The following is a 19,336-nucleotide window of genomic DNA, read 5'->3' on the forward strand; positions in this document are numbered from 1 at the left end:
TCATCGTCATCTTACAATACCACCATCGTCAAAACCAACACCAGCTGGTAGTTGTTGTTTTGAAGATAAAAAAGGAAAGTTGGAAAGTCTTATAATTTCACACATTTTATTCGCCGTTTTTTTAAAATAAATAACAATATATCTAGGTCATTATTTCATTTTTTTAAAATTTGTTACTGTCAGGGGAAAATCCACAGGAAGAAAAGTCCAATTTAATGATAGGTTTAAACGAACCCAAGAAGTTAGCACCAGCTGCCTGACTAAGGCAAGCCAGTGTATAATACTGATTAAACTACACAAAGTGTTGGATGCGAGTGAAATTTACCTTCACTGACATTTTGTCTTTTCTGATGCTGCAAAATATCCTTATTTAATTAATCTTTCAGATACAACTGCCTGATTCCTTAAATTTTTATCTCTGATTTTTTGCCGATTTTGTATTTCATCTGAATAAAGCCAATGACCAAAACATAGTGTTTTTTTTTTTAATAGTAACGCTTTATGAGTCATATTTACTCTTGATATTTTAATTCCATTTTGGCTGTCTCACTTAAAGCACTTCAGCATTTAATTTCACTACTTAATGACAACGTAAACTTTTACTTCCAGATTTGTTTCAAAATGAAATATTGAAAACAGAATTACAATAAACATTGACAATCAAGCCACAATGAACTTCTGTCTTGCAAGGTTACACCTTCAAAATGAGTTCATTGTAATCTGAATCACACGGAATGATACAAGTAATACATTTTAAAAAAATTTTTTTTTTTGATATTGCAAGTTTTAAGTCAGCTAAAAATTGCCAAAGACAAAGACTGTCAACGGATGTTCATCTACACAGATGACCCGAAGGTCGAAAAGAAACTCCTCCAAATCCCTTCTGTATGAATGGAGTGCATCGATACTTTCATGGAATTGCTGATCGGGCGTAAGATGCAGGATTTAACTGGACCTTCCAAGGTTTGTTACGATCAATCAATCACTTGTAAATGGCAAAATCTGTTTCTAAAAAAGGGGGGAAAAAATATGATTTTAAAAATGCAGACATCGTTTTAATAGAACTGGCATTCATCCTCCTTACTAGTAACAAAATAATTTTAATAAGAAATCAACATTTCTTAAACTAAGAAGGAAACAACAAAAATTCATGCCCATGCATTTTTCTGTATACTTGACACACTGTGTGTGTAGTTATCATTATTATACACGTATATCGATTTAACACTTTGGACATTGAAAACAAAGTTGCATCGTTGTTACGCAAATGCTTTCTTGGTGTATATACAGTATACAGCAATTTTTTTATTTGAAAAAAAAAGAAATAGTCTTACTTGTAAAGGATAAAAATGTAAAAATAAAATAATTTAGCTGAAACTAAATTAGAGAAAATATATCATGAAGTTAACAAGACGTTTACCTCTCATTTATGTCCCTTATGCCTCTGATATATTGAAGTCTTAGTGACTTGTTTTTGATGACAAAGTTCTCAATGACATCGGGATGGTTCTCACCAACCTCTAGGAAAACGTGCCTGAAAGTGAAAGGGATTGATAACAATGTTATTCATCAAGGAGGAAAGTCAGAACAGGTGAGCTAGGATGAATTGCCCAATAAAGCAGACAAACAAGACAACATATTGTTTTAAAAATAAATAAGTAAAACCTTTCTATAGTACACAACTTGGGATCAGAATGCAAACCTATGTTTATTAATGACATAAAGTTGTAGTCCTTCAGAGCCATATGGATGGCCCTTGGGCCTGGACTTGACTTGACTTATGCCTCTTGGCTCCTGGTGGAACATAGGGCCTCAACAACACTCTTCCATGTTCTTCTGTCCTTGGCACAGACCTTTGCCTCACTCCAGGTAAGATTGGAGACGCTCAAATCTTGGTGAAGGCTTCTCCTCCAAGTCTGTTTTGGAAGACCCCGTTTCTTCTTGCCCTGTGGGTTCCATTCAAGAGCCTGCTTGGTTATATTACAGGGCTCTTTCCGCAGGGCATGGCCAACCCATCGCCACTTTCTGCTTCTGACCACGACATCCATTTGTTCTTGGTTTGTTCTTGTCCAAAGGTCAGCATTTTGTTCCAACTTTAGGCTTGAAACACAGGTCTACAGTGTGTGTAATATCTTATCTACTCAGCCATCACTCTCTTTCGATCCCCGCCCCCTGTGACTGAAATAAAATAAAACAATATGATTACATCTTTCACATCTCCAACCTTTTACACCTAGATTTGAACAAATGTTATACTCTCAGTAACTTATCAAGCACATCAAATTTATACTCGCCTGTTTGGCATCACAAGAGCTCTAGCTTGGTATAAGATATGTCTTACAAGATCAAGACCATCAACTCCCCCATCCAAGGCCACGCTGCTTTCAAATCTGAAATATATAATCAAGAGCAATCGATTAAGTGTAGAGACAAGTTGACTGCTATAATTTATATAGTCTACGAAAGTCCTAATTGCTGAGAAGGCGAGGCACTTGCTTCATGCGGGACCAGATGCAGTCAAAAAAAATTCTGACCCCTCTGTCCATCCAGTAGTCATATGGCCCTGATTTTAGTCAACGTCACGTAACTTCACCAAAGCATATATGACGATCAGAGGCGGGGTGAGGGGTGTGGTAGGGATGAAAGATGGGTCTTATTTTTTTTCTGTTCCCCTAGGCATCATCTTATTCGGAGTCTACTGTATATGTTTTTTGTAGTTAAGCTATCTACTTTGGACCCAATAAAGAGATGAAGTGAGTAGGAAAGTGCCAGAAGACAATAAAGAATAAAAATTTTGCAGCAGTGTAGGGGGTTTGAAGCTGCAACCTTACTGGTCCGGCTGGCCGGGGAAAACGTGACTCTACTGTATGAGCTATCCACTATACTTTGAACCCCAAAAATTGACTGGTTGGCAAACACCTTTACAGATATGATGAACAAGGGTAAATATCCACAACTATGGAAACATGCAAAGATCATTGCCATCCTGAAACCAGGCAAACCCAACTACAGAACCACCCAGCTACAGACCAATATCACTACTGTGTTGCCTGTACAAATTACTAGGAAGTATCCTATTTACAAGAATTAACCACTTATGTAAACAAATGGATACCAGTGCAGCAGGCAGGTTTTAAACCACAAAGAGGAACAACTGAACAAGTTTTGGCACTTAGATCCTTTATAGAATCGGGATTTGAAAAGAAACTGAAGACTGGGGCCGTCCTAATCGACCTCTCTGCGGCCTACGATACAGTCTGGACTGGAGGATTAATGTTGAAATTGGCCAGAATATTACCGTGCAGGAAAACTCTCAAACTCCTCTCAAGCATGATCAGACCTAGAAAATTCCATGTTATTCTACGAGGGGAGAAAAGCAAAACAAGAAAGATAAAGAATGGTGTACCACAAGGATCACTCATTGCACCCACACTGTTCAACATCTATATCAGTGACATGCCTGCCAGCCAATCACTTCAACTTCAACTGGGCTATGCAGACTGGGTATTGGCCCATCAATCACTGAGAAGAAATATAAAGATGCTCAGTGAGCAAACATCAAAGCTAAAGGAATATTTCGACCAACGGTATTTGAAGATGAATACCACAAAATCTGTGTCCACGTTTCATTTGAACACCAGACAAGCAACCAAAACCTGTAATATTTTAGTTGATGGAAATATCCTGCCAGCGGACAGAAATCCAAAATACCTTGGTGTCACCCTGGACAGAGAGCTTAACTACAAAAACAATATATTTACAATAACTATCTATAAGATCTAATTAAGATCACAGATTCTTAAGCACTAACTAATGCTATCTGAGTAAATGACAAATCCTTAGGAGCTATTTAGCACATGTAGTCATAGTTTATCTAGATTTTTTTGTAGTGTTAAAAAGACAATAACAATTCCTTATTATCCATTGGATAAAATGGTAGTCTATCTCAAGTATAGGATAGTCTATCTCAAGTATAGGATAGTCTATCTCAAGTATAGGATAGTCTATCTCAAGTATAGGATAGTCTATCTCAAGTATAGGATAGTCTATCTCAAGTATAGGATAGTCTATCTCAAGTATAGGATAGTCTATCTCAAGTACAGGATAGTCTATCTCAAGTATAGGAGCTAACAGTAAGCCGATAAATCGCTTGTAGATGAACAAAATTGTCATTTTAAATAAAGACCAAAGCTAGGACCACCCTGAGTCCTTAGTTTGCAATTCAAATGCTCTCTAATAACTGAGTTATCCTTAGAGATACCCTAGAAGCAATAAAGTTACCTGCTTATTTCTGGAGACAAGTCTTTCATCTGATCACAAGTGACGTAAGGGGGGTTACTCACAAGAAGACAATAGGGACCCAATGCCTGTAACTCTGATATCACTGGCCAGATTGAACATGGAAATGTAAGAAAGAAAAAAAAAGAATAAAATAAATGTTTTTAAAATAGTCAATGATTTGTTACAACGGCCTCTACCCCGTCACAATCTGGTGTTATGTCACAGTAAACCTCACTTTGAAAATTGAATTAAAAGTCGAATCGATCAATCAAATTTAACCCTCTCCTTACCAGCCATTTTCAGAATTTTCCCCAAAACTTCACACCCACCCAACACAAAAACAGACATTTCTTACTCAAACAGAAAAGCAACAAGCACAGTTTATACATAATATTGTTAGCCAATATGAACTCAATTACAGAAATGTCAAGTTTTTATAGATATAGCAAAAAGAAATGAAATCTGGATGAGAGAAGTGAGGATTGCAGAGTAACAAATGCGACGATTTTCCAATACAGAAAGGAGAGGGTTAAGACAACAAATGCATTCATTTAACACCATATTCATAGTTTCGTTCACAAAGATATAATACCATAATTTAAGGTGGTGTTGAAAACCAACTAATAACAAATTATTCTCTAGAAAAGGAAGTTAAATCAAAAGAAAGAATGAAATAAAAACAAAAAGGAAGATAGAATGAAAGAATAAAAGAAAGAAAGAAAGAAAGAGAAATCTTTTTTTTTTTAGAAGAATAATACATATTTTTTAAGAAAAAAAAAATAAAAGTAGCACTAAAAAGGGGAAAAAAAGAAAGAAAGAAATTTGCACTCATTTTCAAGTTGAAACTTAAAACGCAGATACTTCATTATATAGTTTCAGTTAGAAGGATAGGTCTGACACTAAAATATAAATGCTCTCAATATCTATAAACCAAAATGAATTCGTTATCAGATACAAGTATAATATATATATAATTATATATAATATATATATATATATATATATATATATAATATATATATATATATATATATATATATATATAATTATGTAGACTCATGCTGTTCAGTCTCTATGGCCACACCTGTAGAATGAGTGAAGTTCCCGTTGATGATATGGATCCTGTCCTTGACCCCTACAGTCTCAGCATTGGATTGTGTGAGAGTGCAAGCCTCTGGTAATATGTCTAGACATACCGACTGTAACTAGAGAAGAAAGATGGACAGAGATGAGATTAATCATAATATGTGACCTCAAATGTGATGGGGTGATGCTGATGCTAAAAATTAATTTCAAACTAAAACTGACCAGAAATGTGATTATATTTTTGTAACTAAAAAATAATAATATCCACTACCCTAGATAATGCATAATATGAAATTTACCCAAGTTTTATACTTATTTTAAAAAATTAAGCTTTTATATAGCGCAATATCCACTAAATGTGCTCAAAGCGCTTTACAAGGGGTCCCTGGTCAACAGCAAAATTTAACATGTAGGACGGGACATAACGCCTGTTAGGCGATATTACAATTTTTTCGGACAAAGACAACGCTGTTAACGGCCAGGTACTCATTTTACAACTGAGTACGGTGAGAGAATGTGAGCAAAGAGCCTTTTCCAAGGACTCAACTATGCGCCGAGCGCGAGGCTCGATGCCAGGAGCTTCCGATCTGAAAGCGAGTATCATACCATTAGACCAAATAGCCGCACTAATTACTATAGAAGTAATAAAGTTGATGTCACTCAGCTCTTTGTTATCATTTTTAGACAGCCTGTTGGTGATTAGATCTATCACATCTCACAAAGCTCTATCACTCAGGCATTAAAGCTAACACACAGTTTTTGTGCTGTTATGTTCAAGTTGTTTTTACCTAAATGCGTGGCATCAATTCAGTCAGTTTTCAGCATCTGAACAATCCTGACATAACAACGTTTTGAGATGGTTGATCACATAAATATATTTCATCATCATTGACATGATTCCATAAAAGTCAGAGAATATGAAGACCTATCAAGATACTCTAAATAGCTGGTCAACAGCAGGCATTTTTCAACCCATTGTTATTTGTAACCAACTAAGGTCGATGTAGAGTTATAAATAATCATTCTGATTAGTTGGGTAATAATACAAGTCACACGAAATGCCTTCAGATTGTCCCTAATGACTTCCTGGCGGTTCTTCTGTGTATCTTTTCAATGAGAAATACTTCAATCGTATGTTGATTTTCAAAACTTGATATATCACAATAAAATTAAGTTAAAGGAATGTGGAGTTTCAATAATAAAAAAAAAACATGGTGGACACCATGTTTAACCTTCAAGAAAGCTATGGATTCATATTTTCGTAAAATACAATACATATCGCCACTAAAATTCCTTTACTTTTAGCAACACTCATAATATTATCCATAAGTACCTAATACCTTTTACTTAACGATTGAGCGAAATTAGCATATTTGCTTTAGTTAGAAACACAACTTACGATTACGTATGCCCAAAATATGAGACTCATCGGGTCACCACATTCCAAGATTTTCATCCTGAAAATTTCTCGCTGTCAATCTGTTTTGTTTGTTTTTAAATCTATGTTTTTATTCTTTTGTTTTTGTTGACTGAAGAAAGGTTTTGAGCCAGAAATGTTCTGTGTTTGGTATTTTATTCTTTTTTGAAGCTGTTATATTCATTACTGTTTTATACTTTTTACATTGAAGCAGGTCGTCTTTTTTCAAGCAAAATGCCCATGGAGCCCGAGTTTATCCATGTTCCTAACATTAAATGGATGGACAGTCATAACTGATTGCTATTCTTTGAATTTGACACAGTTCAGGGGTCCTTCACAAAGAACTTTCCAGATCTACCAGACTTGATTATTCATTCACTGCTAACTGGGCACAGAGGTCGCCTTATATCTACAAAACCAAAGACAACACGTCACCTTAATTCATTTTTGCCACATGGTGTTCGAATTTTTAACGCGCAACTGTGATTTAAATTAAATACTATCTTTTAAATATACAAACACAAGTTCGGACTAAAAGGCCAGAGGTATGGCCTATCTCAATTTATCAAATTAATATATAAAGTGTTGCTATTGGTTTTTGGTTGTATATTTTTACATTTTTGTGCATTTGCATATATTATATATATATATATATATATATATATATATATATATATATATATATATATATATATATATATATATATTTACATTGCCGCCATAGATTCTCAACTTTGTGTTTATACATTTTCATGCAAACGAATTTCCATTTTTTTTTTTTTTGGATGAATAAAGTATATATTATTTTATCTCATAAAGTTCGAGGATCAATCTGGGGTCAAAACTTATCTCTATGATAGAGTATTCCCCCCCCCCCCCCCCCCCAACACACACACCCTCTGTACGATGATAAAATCACTCTTTTCACTTAATCATAAATAAGCCAATAGCACAACAGCACTGACCTCTTTAAAATGTTTCAAAAGGGCAAGACTTATGGCTCCAGTTCCACATCCAATCTCTACAATCACAGGACGACGATGATGTTCCATCAAACACTGGCTGGATTCCAGGATATGCTTACAATGAGTTACCAGCTCCTTTATTGTTCGTCGATACAGGGAAAGTAGAGAAGGGTATGGAGGAGACGGGAGGATGGGGGATGAAGAAGGAATTGAGCGCATAGATTATATCATGCGATGCATACATAACAATAAATTGCATTATAAATTTGACCAATGTTTAAATAATAATCTTTTTTTTTAATGCAATATTTCATCAATGTCATTTTGGTTTAGTCTAATATCTATTTCTCTGATACAATTGTGTTCTTTGTGGAGAATCCATTTTAATATTTCTTTGTTTATTAAATTAATCAGAGTTCTAAAGCTGGAATTAAAAATTGATTAAATGTCGTTATCGAGTTGGGGTTTTTTTTTTAGTTTGTTTTGTTTTGTATTTTTTACTGTATTTTGTAAATTTTTAATATTTTTTTTTTACTATAACTTCATGGTGATTACCAATAGTATAAATTATATATCGCCCTCTTGGGGTTTCAATGATTTTCTTAGCAGACCATTCTCAGATGTAAACTATTCAGTGGAGGTTTGCTGACATCTCAGCTAAAAGGTGAGTGATTGAATAGCCAAGTCAGATAGATTTAGAGATAAAATAGCATCCAATTCAGAGAGTAAGAAGTATTTGCTACAATCCATTCAATGCTCTAGCAACTGATAAACACTCTGGCTCATCCAGAAATAAAAATTATTTTGACCAGTTTTGAAAAGAACTGACATTTCAGCATAAATTGATAAATAAATTTATCATTCAAATTGGAGCAAAAAGAAATAATTGAGCAACTAGAGTGATAAAACAGTAATAAGATTAATAACTCGTAAATCTATGCAGTTGTTGTTAAATGCCTTGAACTCATGAGCAATGCCACAATGGCCAAATGCCATGTGGTAAAAAAAGGTGGAAAACTTTTTAACTATTGTTAACTGTACAGTAAAGTGTGTTCTCTATATTGTGAGAAGGAAGGAAGCATACAGGAGGTTGTTGAGCATTGTGTGTAATTTAAAAAGAAGTTTATGCGGTGGTTAGGTTCTGATGTAAGAAATTCTCAGCTATTCTCTTCATAATTAGACGTGACACAGAATTTTTTTAAACAAAAACAAACAAAATAGAAAATCAAAAGAACAAAATATACAAGAAGAGTTTCAGAATCAAAATATTTAAACTATATGGACTGGATGCTGATCTATGCTACTGTGCGCTTTTGAACTAATCAGGGCAGGCCTAGAAGTGATTCAGGAAAATATTTTTCCCTGCTTTTTCCCGGTTTTTTCCAGGCTCGAGGGAAAATTTTAAGGTAGTAATTTTCAAGCATATTCATCAATTCTAGACCAGTTACCACTACCTATATATATATATATATATATATATATATATATATATATATATAAGAGAGAGAGAGAGAGAGAGAGAGAGAGAGAGAGAGAGAGAGAGAGAGAGAGAGAGAGAGAGAGAGAGAGAGAATCAGAAAAGAGGGGGAAATTATTGACTCGTAGTACATATCACTATAACAAGCCATCCAGTATCTAAGCCTACACCATCCGTGGGGAAAAAAAGGAAAAAAAAAAAAAAAAAAGAAGAGAGAGAGAGAGAGAGAGAGAGAGAGAGAGAGAGAGAGAGAGAGAGAGAGAGAGAGAGAGAAGAGAAGAGAGAGAGAGAGAGAGAGAGAAGAGAGAGAGAGAGAGAGAAGAGAGAGAGAGAGAGAGATGTGAGTGAAAAAGAGAGTGGCTGAGACTGAGAGAAAGAAATATATTGACTCTGGCTATTAATACTTGGACGTATTCCTGTAAAGTCTAGGCCTCCTACAACATGCAAAAAAAATATTTAAAAAAAGAGAGAGACAGATAGAGAGAGAGAGAGAGAGAGAGAGAGAGAGAGAGAGAGAGAGAGAGAGAGAGAGAGAGAGAAATGGGGAGAAAAGAGACAAAGAGAAGAGAAATCAATAGAGAGAAAAAGACATTTGAATATTACTATGAGAGAGAAAGTAGCGTCCAAAGACTTGTGGCCTACTTATTGAATTGCACATGAATGAAATAAAGCTAGTTAATCTAGAGACAGACAAAACAAACTTAGTACAAATTACAATGAGTAAACGACCTTAATCTGCCATCTCCAAATAATTGAATAACAAGTCACGAAAATTAATTAAAGTAGCCCAAGGACGTCGACCGTCTTTCTTAGCTTAGCTAACAATCGCATTCATGACCAAGTCAAAAACACAAAAAAAAAACAAACAAAAAAAACACACACGCTCACACACACACACACTACTAAGATGAGGGGAGGGATGTGTGTTTCTAGCACTCTTGTCTTGTCGACAATGATGAGTCGACTGAGTGAATCAAGCGTCTTTAAGTCTTCGACCAATCACAGGCTATCTAACCGAACCGGCTGGTCGAAACAAAGACGCTTCTCGCCGTCGATGTATTACGCTATTGTTGTGCAAGTGGCAAGGAATATAACACCTTTTTGAGTAGGCCTAAAAGCTAAAATCTAAAAGTAAAAAATATAATTCTGAGGAATTTGAAAGTCACATTGTTGAAATCGGCTTGAAAAAAGAAGAACAATTGGTCCTTGTTTCAGAAAAATCGGTTGAAAACCAACTGTTTTACGAATAAATTCGATTTTAAAAATTGCTTTTGTTTAATTTCGATTTTTTTAGCAACTTTTTTATTTATCTGCCGATTTTCTTGATTTTTATATCATTCTTTATATCTCAATGAGACGAGATCAGTGATATACTTTGTTTGTTTCAAATGTAACTACAACATAATTGTTTTTTTTTACTTATCAACCGTGCCTGGATAATTTATTCAACAACTGACGCAACTATCCCATTGCCGTCTTCCAGTGTTTCAGCGATGACTCTAAACCACTATAATTACGTCATGCACAGGAAACATGTTAATAGTCTGTGTACTCTACGAATGCGGACCGGACTTTGCTGATTAGGTCGATCGTCATAACATAGGGCCTAGTAGTGTGAGGAAACCATAAGAGGCTGCTGCCATGCTCTAAGCCGATCGTTCGCAGGTTGGGTAATGATTACGCGGAAGAATACATGTTGGGTTGTTGTTCACCTAAATTTTTCTCACGGCTTTTTCCCGGCCCCAGACAATTTTCACCGATTTTCCCGGCTTTTCCCGGTCGGGAAATTTCAAAATAAAGTTCCCGGCTTTTCCCGGTTTTCCCGGCCCACTTCGAGGCCTGAATCAGGGCTCCTATACTATGTCAACCCAACCAGGGTTTGCTTACTATGCTAAGACAATTACGACTTGTCGCAAAAATCCAGAGCTGAGCAAGTTGCCAGCAATTAACAATGACAAGCAAATATGCCTGCATGTTTTAATTAAATAGCTCAAACACTTTTTAACTCACTCAACCCTAACACCGACTATGTTCGTAGTTTACCCAGGTTACTTTTTTACCCTATGTCTATTTATTACATTTTTCTGAGACAAATTATAGGCGTATTATCAAAGCCAATGTTTTTAGTTTTTACATGTTAATGATAGTTGAATAAAACTATCTATGTACATGCTCGTTTTTAATACATTTTTTTTCCAATTTTGAAAAGTAGCAAAAATCTCTAAGATTGAGTGAGTTAAAGGAGATGACCAAAAAAATAAACATAGGAACATAAAGCAAGGCAAAATTCAAGTCATCTACCAGTAGACCAGTTGCCTATCATCGATAACTAGAAAAATGTAGGTCTTCACTGATCACATTAACAGTTGTTTGGCTCTAACAGATGACTATATTAGTGAGTAAGAATATATTGTCACCTCCGTCTCTGGTCTTGGTATCAAGACTGGTGGCATCATTTTCAATGTTAAGCCATCAAAGTCCCACTCTCCTAGGATGTATTGGACAGGCATTCTATATGGATTGTAGAAGAAACGAGGAATTTGAAAAATTACACAGATGTATAATTATAATTACAGACATAATTATGAGTTTGAATGGTAGGGTGAAATTAGAAAATCAATGAACACGTAAATGCATGAGGATAATGAAGGCGATGATGATTGTAACGATGATGATGATGATGATGATGATGATGATGATGATGATGATGATGATGATGATGATGATGATGGTGGTGGTGGTGGTGGTGGTGGTGATGCTGACTGTAAGTTAAGACATCCTTACCTAAAATAATTATTTCTAAAAAATACAAAACTCATCTTACCTTCTCATCCGAAGTTTGCAGAAATCATTAATTGCCACAACATCAGCATCATCCAAAAAATATTCATCTTTGTTGACTCCGTATAACTGTAGAAAAAATGGTCACCAAAATGATTTAAGAAAAACTGGGGGTTTTTTTAATATTATATTTGAGCATATCTGATTATTGAGTTTATCGCTGGTTTCCTTCAGCACAGAATGAGTTGAACTGAGATTATTGGTCGAGCTTTGAGCTCGACATCAATAGGTGGCCAGTGTCAGCCATGATGACCAGGAAATTCAGACACAAGGGCATTGATGAAATATATGTATGTAGGCATGCATGTACGATGGTATGCTGGTTTGTATGTATGTCTGCGTGTATGTATGTAAATATGTATGTATGTATGTATGTATGTATGTATGTATGTATGTATGTATGTATGTATGTATGTATGTATGTATGTATATATGTATGTATGTATGTATGTATGTATATATGTATGTATATATGTATGTATGTATGTATGTAAGCTCATTTCTTTTGTATACATGTGTAGAAACAATGTGCTTGCGTGTATGTCTGTGCCTGTACTTGTAAATGTGTTGATGTTCATACCATGAACCTAACTGTTTGAGGATTGATTACCTCACATGAATTACCTTTTATTTGGACAATAAAGATTATATTACTATTATTACTATAAACAGATGCTTTTCATAGAAGGCATATACTGAGCATACACTATCATACATAGATATCAAGCAAAAGGTTATATAAAAAGTGCAACAAAAAAAGAAAAATCCCTTGTCAATTCAAATTCTTGAATTAAGATGGAACATTTTTTATCCCATTCTACGTCATAAACCAGAAATTCCCACCCCACCACCAAAGCACGCCACACATTTTTTCTCTGGACATAAACAGGCAAGCTAGGGGATGACGAACAACAACATTACCTCTCATTCATGATAACAATTTGAAACAACTCAATGGTGAAACCAGAGTAACATCACTGACAAAGCTATCAAAAATGAGAAAAAAGGTACAGGAAAGAGAGGATTCTTAACTCACTCAACCCTCACACCGACTTTATCCATTGTTTACCCGGGCTACTTTGCCCCATGCCTACTTATTATATTTTTCTGAGTCAAATTATAGGCGGAGTAACAAAGCTAATGTTTTTCATTTTTACACGTTGATAGTAGTTGAATAAAACTATCTATAAACATGCTCATTTTTAATACATTTTTCTCCAATTTTGAAAAGTTGCAAAAACTCTAGGATTGAATGAGTTAACCACAAGAATAAACTGTGAAGTCAGATGACGTCGAAAGAGGAAGTCAGTAAGTCATATGTGATTAATGCCCATCATATAAAAGTGATTCTAGATGAGAAATTTTAATAAATTTCAATACTGATATTTTTCTAAAATCTTAAAATTTCACTCATTGGTCAAATGAATCCCAAGAAATAATGGGAAAGACACTAAGATCATAAATAACTACACATGGTGTGGTTTCTCCTATTTTTCTTCCCCACACATATTTATTTCACATTATTTGTTATGCATTTGTTGAGCAACTGTGCCTCTTAGTTAACACAATAATTTTATTTACACTCTTGACACGCTGAATACTTTTCTCCCTTCTATCTTACCATTTTAACTCTTATAAATGGTAATAATATTGCTGCGTTTTCAGTAATTAATTTCTGAGCTCTGTGATGGTTGATTGCAAAAATCTAAATTACATGGCTGTTAATCATAATACATAAGATAAACCATATATCAAATAAAAGAGAATAAAATGATCTATATAATTTGATGCCGTGTAAGTTATTGTGTATTGGAGCAATACACAGTTTTAGTGAATGGAATGTTTATAGCAATTGGCACTGTCCAAACCAGGTTTACGGAATTTAGGTCGATATGACTATAAGAGGAGTTAACTGTATATTTGGTGTTGGCTGGATGAGGGGTTTGAACCAAACATTTTATTTGTTACGTTTATGTTCTCTTTTGAAGATATTGCATTCATTGTCTGTTCAATACTTTATTCTCTGTAATTTAAGCACATGAATTTAAATTCCAATTGGACTCAATAGTCTGATGTCACATCACCCAGCAACAGCGGCCATCGTAGTTCTAAACAAAGAAAATCAGTACTTTTTTTCTTCATGCTGGCTTGTATTTTCATATGTCTTGTGATCAGAATGTGTAAAAGTCAAAACATTATCAGATTTATAATTTTCCCTTTTATGCTCATCGGAGAAATATTTCATAAGGGCATCGCCATTGTTCCGATAGTTTAGAGCCAGTTACTAAGTTACCATGCGTCATTACGAGGGAAGTGATGTTACGACTGTTGAAGAGTATTTTAGCATCTAATTCATGCCAAAACATAAAATCAGATTGAGACTGTAGGTCATATATTATATTATATTCATTTTTTAATTAGAAGGATGGGGGTCTGGATAGCTGAATTGGTAGAGCACTTTAATTTAATTCAATATACACTTGGTTCTGAATCTGAGAAGTAGATCTAAAAACAAAATATTTTCTGACCCTTCTCATCCACTATAAGTTATAATGTTGCTGGTCTTCTACACGTTGGAAAGATATTGGCCACTGCCTACGTGGTCTTGATAGCTCAGTTGGTAGACTACTTGCTTCACACGTAAAGGGACTATAATCAATCCTGGGTGATGTCGAGATTTATTTCTGAGCCCCTTGACCACCAAACAGTGATCAGGTAGCTGGGTCTGTAAGATCTGGTGGAAAGTACTTTGCAATAAACTAGCATCCTATCCAAAGGGTTGCAAGCAATATGTATTATTAATATTATTATTATTATAATTAATCATAATTATTTTCTCATAGCATTTAATTATTGTCTTATGAAAAAAAGAAATTTACAGTTTTCTTCCCAACGACATGGGCAGTGATGTATTCTGCACTTGAGACAGCATCTGGTATGCCTTCATCCTCGAACTTTGTAGCCCACTTCTTCAGCACGTCAGTCAGCGGGACTTTGCAATGGCTAAAGCTTTTGGAGAAAAGTCCTGAAAGACAACATCATAAAGGAATGAAGCTAGATAAATTAATTCAAAGGAACCGAAGTTGTGTATAAGCACTACCATCTTCATTCTCTCTTCTTTATCATTTAAAAAAAAAATAATAATAATTATCTTTTATATAGCGCAATATCCACTAAATATGTGCTCAAAGCGCTTTACAAGGGGTCCCTGGTCAACAGCAACAATTAACATGTAGGACGAGACATGCCGCCTGTTAAGCGACATTACATTTTTTCAGACAAAGACAGCGCTGTTAACGGCCAGGTGCTCATTTTACACCTGAGTACGGTGAGAGAATGTGAGTAAAGAGTCTTTTCCAAGGACTCAACTATGCGCCGAGCTAGGTTCGAACCCAGGACCTTCTGATCCGAAAGCGAGTGTCATATCAGTTGATCACATAGCCACATTAAAAATGGATTTCTTGGTAAAATGAGTATTTTACCTGTCGATTTTCCCATTAAAGAAATTCTTTTTTTGAAATCATAGATAAAAAAAACATTTGTTTAATCTGCAAAGGATGTGCATGTGAAGTAAATTTGTTGTGATGATAATAATATTATAAATAATATTCACACATTTATATTATGCTCATCAAATTTGTTTGAGCGATGTAAACCACTGAACATTTTCCTTTTTTTGGTCTTGATTTCATTTGGACATGGTGTTATATTGACAGTTACTTTGACTTTTGTTAATTTTGAAGAGTTTTAACTCTTTTCTTTTTAATTTCAATCTTGACTGCCAATTGATCAATGACTCTGTCTTTCTCGTCAAATAAAGCGGTTTCAGACTACCTGTTGATATTTACTATAACTGTTATTTTGATTTGCGTTAATTTTATGGAATTATCAATAATTAAAATATCCAAAAAAAAAAACCAAAAAAAAACTATACTCTCAGGCTGAGCCCAAATAATCTGTTGACTGCACATGCGCATTGGAATTTGTGTCCGAATAGTCATGGGATACTATTCAGGCTCGAGTCCTAATAGGCGTAGCCTATTTTTACTCACTTTTGCCATGGTCGAAAATGTTTTTTCTTAGAAAAGATCGCACACCATGCGTCAACATATATGACAAATGTCTAAGACTGGTCTATATCTAGAATATAAATTATGAGGAAGTTCGTGAGTCAACAAGTTTCCTCTTCTTTTTTTTTTTTTTTCTGAGAAACATCAAGTCGAAGAAGAGCTAAAACTAAAATTAACATCGGTGCATCGTTGCTCTATTATAAAAATGAAACCATAACAATTTGGGTTGTCAAACTTGTAATATTCTCATTGGACTAAGACTTTGGGGATCAAATTATCGGAAAATGATCGTATCCAGTATCAACAATGTGCATAGCGAACTATTAGGTCAACTTGAGAATCAGAGATAGTGCTGGGCGGGTACCCGGGTACCCGCTGGTACTCGCGGGTAATAAAGTCAAACCGGGTACTCGAGTAAAAGGGACGGGTAGCGGGTACCCGCTTCAACAAATGGAAACCGAACTGAGTGATAATTGGATGTAATCATAGAATTAAACGAATGAGAATACGTACGAAGCCATAAAAGTGTCCACCAATGAAAGCATTCAGCGCCATTTTGTTGTTGGCTGAGAATGTAGTAATTACCATTCATTCGGTATCTATGTCAACATAACGACACAAGAAAAACAACAAACAATATCAAAATCCACAATAAAATGTTTCAGAACTGTTGCGTATATTTATGGCACAACGAAGCTGTCAAAAAATGAAGTTAGAGAATTTGTGTAATCATGTATTATAATAACCTGTAATGCGTTTTCCAACCACCACATCATCTACTACTACAACCACCACCACAATATCATCACTAACACTACTACTACAACCACCAGCCCCACATCATTATCACTACCACTACTACTACACCACCACCAGCACATCATCATCACTACCACTACTACAATCACCACAACCACATCGTCATCACTACCACTACTACTGCAACCACCACCACCATATCATCATCATTACCACTACTACCACAACCACCACCACCACTACTACTACAACCACCACCACATCACTACCTCAACTACTACAACCACCACCACAATAGCATCACTACCACTACTACTACAACCACCACAACCACATCGTCATCACGACCACTACTACTACAACCACCACCATATCATTGGTAATTTACCACTACTACTACAACCACCACTACCACCATATCATTACCATTACCACTACTATTACAACCACCACAACCACATCGTCATCACTACCACTACTAATGCAACCACCACTACCACCATATCATCACCATTACAACTACTACTACAACCACAACAACCACATCATCATCACTACCACTACTACTACAACCACCACCACATCATCATCACTATCACTACTACTACAACTACAACCACCACCACATTATCATCACTACCACTACTACTACTGCAACCACCACCACCATATCATCATCATTGAAATATTTTTTTTTAAATTGAGCTTTATATAGTGCAATATCTACTAAATGTGCTCAAAGCGCTTTACAAGGGGTCCCTGGTCAACATTTAACATGTAGGACGGGACATGACGCCTGTTAGGCGATATTACAATTTTTCGGACAAAGACAACTCTGTTAACGGCCAGGTACTCATTTTACACCTGAGTACGGTGAGAGAATGTGAGTAAAGAGCCTTTTCCAAGGACTCAACTATGCGCCGAGCGCGAGGCTCGAACCCAGGACCTTCCGATCCGGAAGCGAGTGTCATACTACTAGACCACATAGCCGCATCATTACCACTACTACTACAAACACCACCACCACATCATCATCACGACCACTACTACTACAACCACCATATCATTACCATTACCACTACTACTACAACCACCACCACATCGTCATCACTACCACTACTACTACAACTACAATCATCACCACCACCACATCATCATCACTATTACTACTACAACTACAACCACCACCAACACCACATCACCTCACTAACACTCAGTACTACAATCACTACCATTAGGTTTTGGAGCTTTACTTCATTTGAAATAAGGAAACTTCGGAATTGTATTTGGCATTGTGTTTATATATCATAATATAATTCTAATCAGTTATCTATTTAGAACTAGATACTATACAATATGTATGCCAAATACCACCCCAATTCCCCTTTCTTGTGTGCGGGAATTCCTCTTTCGGCATTGAAATTGAGTGTGAGAGAGTCATCACTACACACATAAACAACAGAAACAATTTTAAAACAAGACTATGACACGCAACCACTCACACACGAGGCTATACTATTTATCCTTTTCTCTATATAGAATAGGACAAGACAAACAATAGCTTGACTCTCGCTACACTTCGCATTGATGTTTGTCATCTCACGAGTTCAACTCTCGGTCGACCTGTCAATATTCCTTTTTGCCTCGGACGTAATCATTAATAGAATGTTGTGTGGTTTTGACCGTGAAGAAAACCTTAAGAAGTCACATTTATATCATTTTAGAGAGATCGTTTTGAATAATTTTGAGTTAAACGAGCGAGCATCAACTTGTTTTCATGAACGGCCGATCAGCGCTTGTTTACTATAGTAACGCGATTCCCAGCCAACATCAAAATGGCGGATATTTTTCTCATCGAGGCCGCTGGTTGGTTAGCCAATAAGAGCACCGTACGGTTTCCATTGGGTAAATTCCTTGGATGTAATACAATTTTGATCTTACATATTTACATTCACATGACCTTTTTTCAAAAGATTTTCCTCTTTTATTTTTCAATTACATTGATTTTTTTGTTTTATTTGTTAACACACATTTGATTCAATTTTGGAATCAACAGATTAAGACTATACTAGTTCTTATCTTTTAAAGGAATCTCAGTTATTTTTAAAATTTATTTATTTTGGTTTCATTGTAATTAATTATCCTTGTTTCTTACTTTCGTTTCATTTGTTGTGATAAATAATAAATAATAAATGACTAAAAAAAAATTAAAGAATAAAAACATAAAAAAATTTAAAGAATAATAAAGCCCCCCCCCCCCCCCCCCCCTTCACAAAACATTTTTTTTGGTCAAAAAGTCACTCCCGCCACGGGTACCCGCGGGTACCCGGGTAATCCGACCACTACCCTGGTATTACCCGGGTAATGATTTGGGCGGGTAATCCCAGCACTGATCAGAGAACTCAGTTGTTTGGGGCTCGGGTTTCGTTTTATTTTGATC

General features: G+C 35.5%; 1 protein-coding gene across 2 annotated transcripts; it reads right to left on the bottom strand.

Moving 5' to 3' along the window:
• Nucleotides 1-92: 92 nt before the first annotated feature.
• Nucleotides 93-19,308, bottom strand: LOC144974498 (MTRF1L release factor glutamine methyltransferase-like). Of its 2 annotated transcripts, XM_078917409.1 has the most exons (11): nucleotides 19,299-19,308; nucleotides 16,120-16,489; nucleotides 14,947-15,092; nucleotides 12,051-12,136; nucleotides 11,644-11,737; nucleotides 7,750-7,884; nucleotides 5,366-5,486; nucleotides 4,282-4,384; nucleotides 2,295-2,390; nucleotides 1,421-1,534; nucleotides 93-1,008 (listed from the first exon to the last, which is right to left on the bottom strand). In XM_078917409.1, exons 2-11 carry the CDS (start codon nucleotides 16,175-16,177, stop codon nucleotides 975-977), a joined length of 987 nt encoding a protein of 328 aa, XP_078773535.1. In that variant the 5' UTR covers nucleotides 16,178-16,489; nucleotides 19,299-19,308; the 3' UTR covers nucleotides 93-974. The 2 variants fall into 2 exon arrangements, with proteins under 2 accessions (XP_078773535.1, XP_078773536.1); XM_078917410.1 differs by lacking the exon at nucleotides 19,299-19,308 and having other exon boundaries at nucleotides 15,550-16,478.
• Nucleotides 19,309-19,336: the final 28 nt, after the last annotated feature.

Source organism: Berghia stephanieae, chromosome 6, assembly GCF_034508935.2.
Source record: "Berghia stephanieae isolate SIO BIC M18660-M18661 chromosome 6, UCSD_Bste_1.3, whole genome shotgun sequence".
Taxonomy (NCBI): domain Eukaryota; kingdom Metazoa; phylum Mollusca; class Gastropoda; order Nudibranchia; family Aeolidiidae; genus Berghia; species Berghia stephanieae.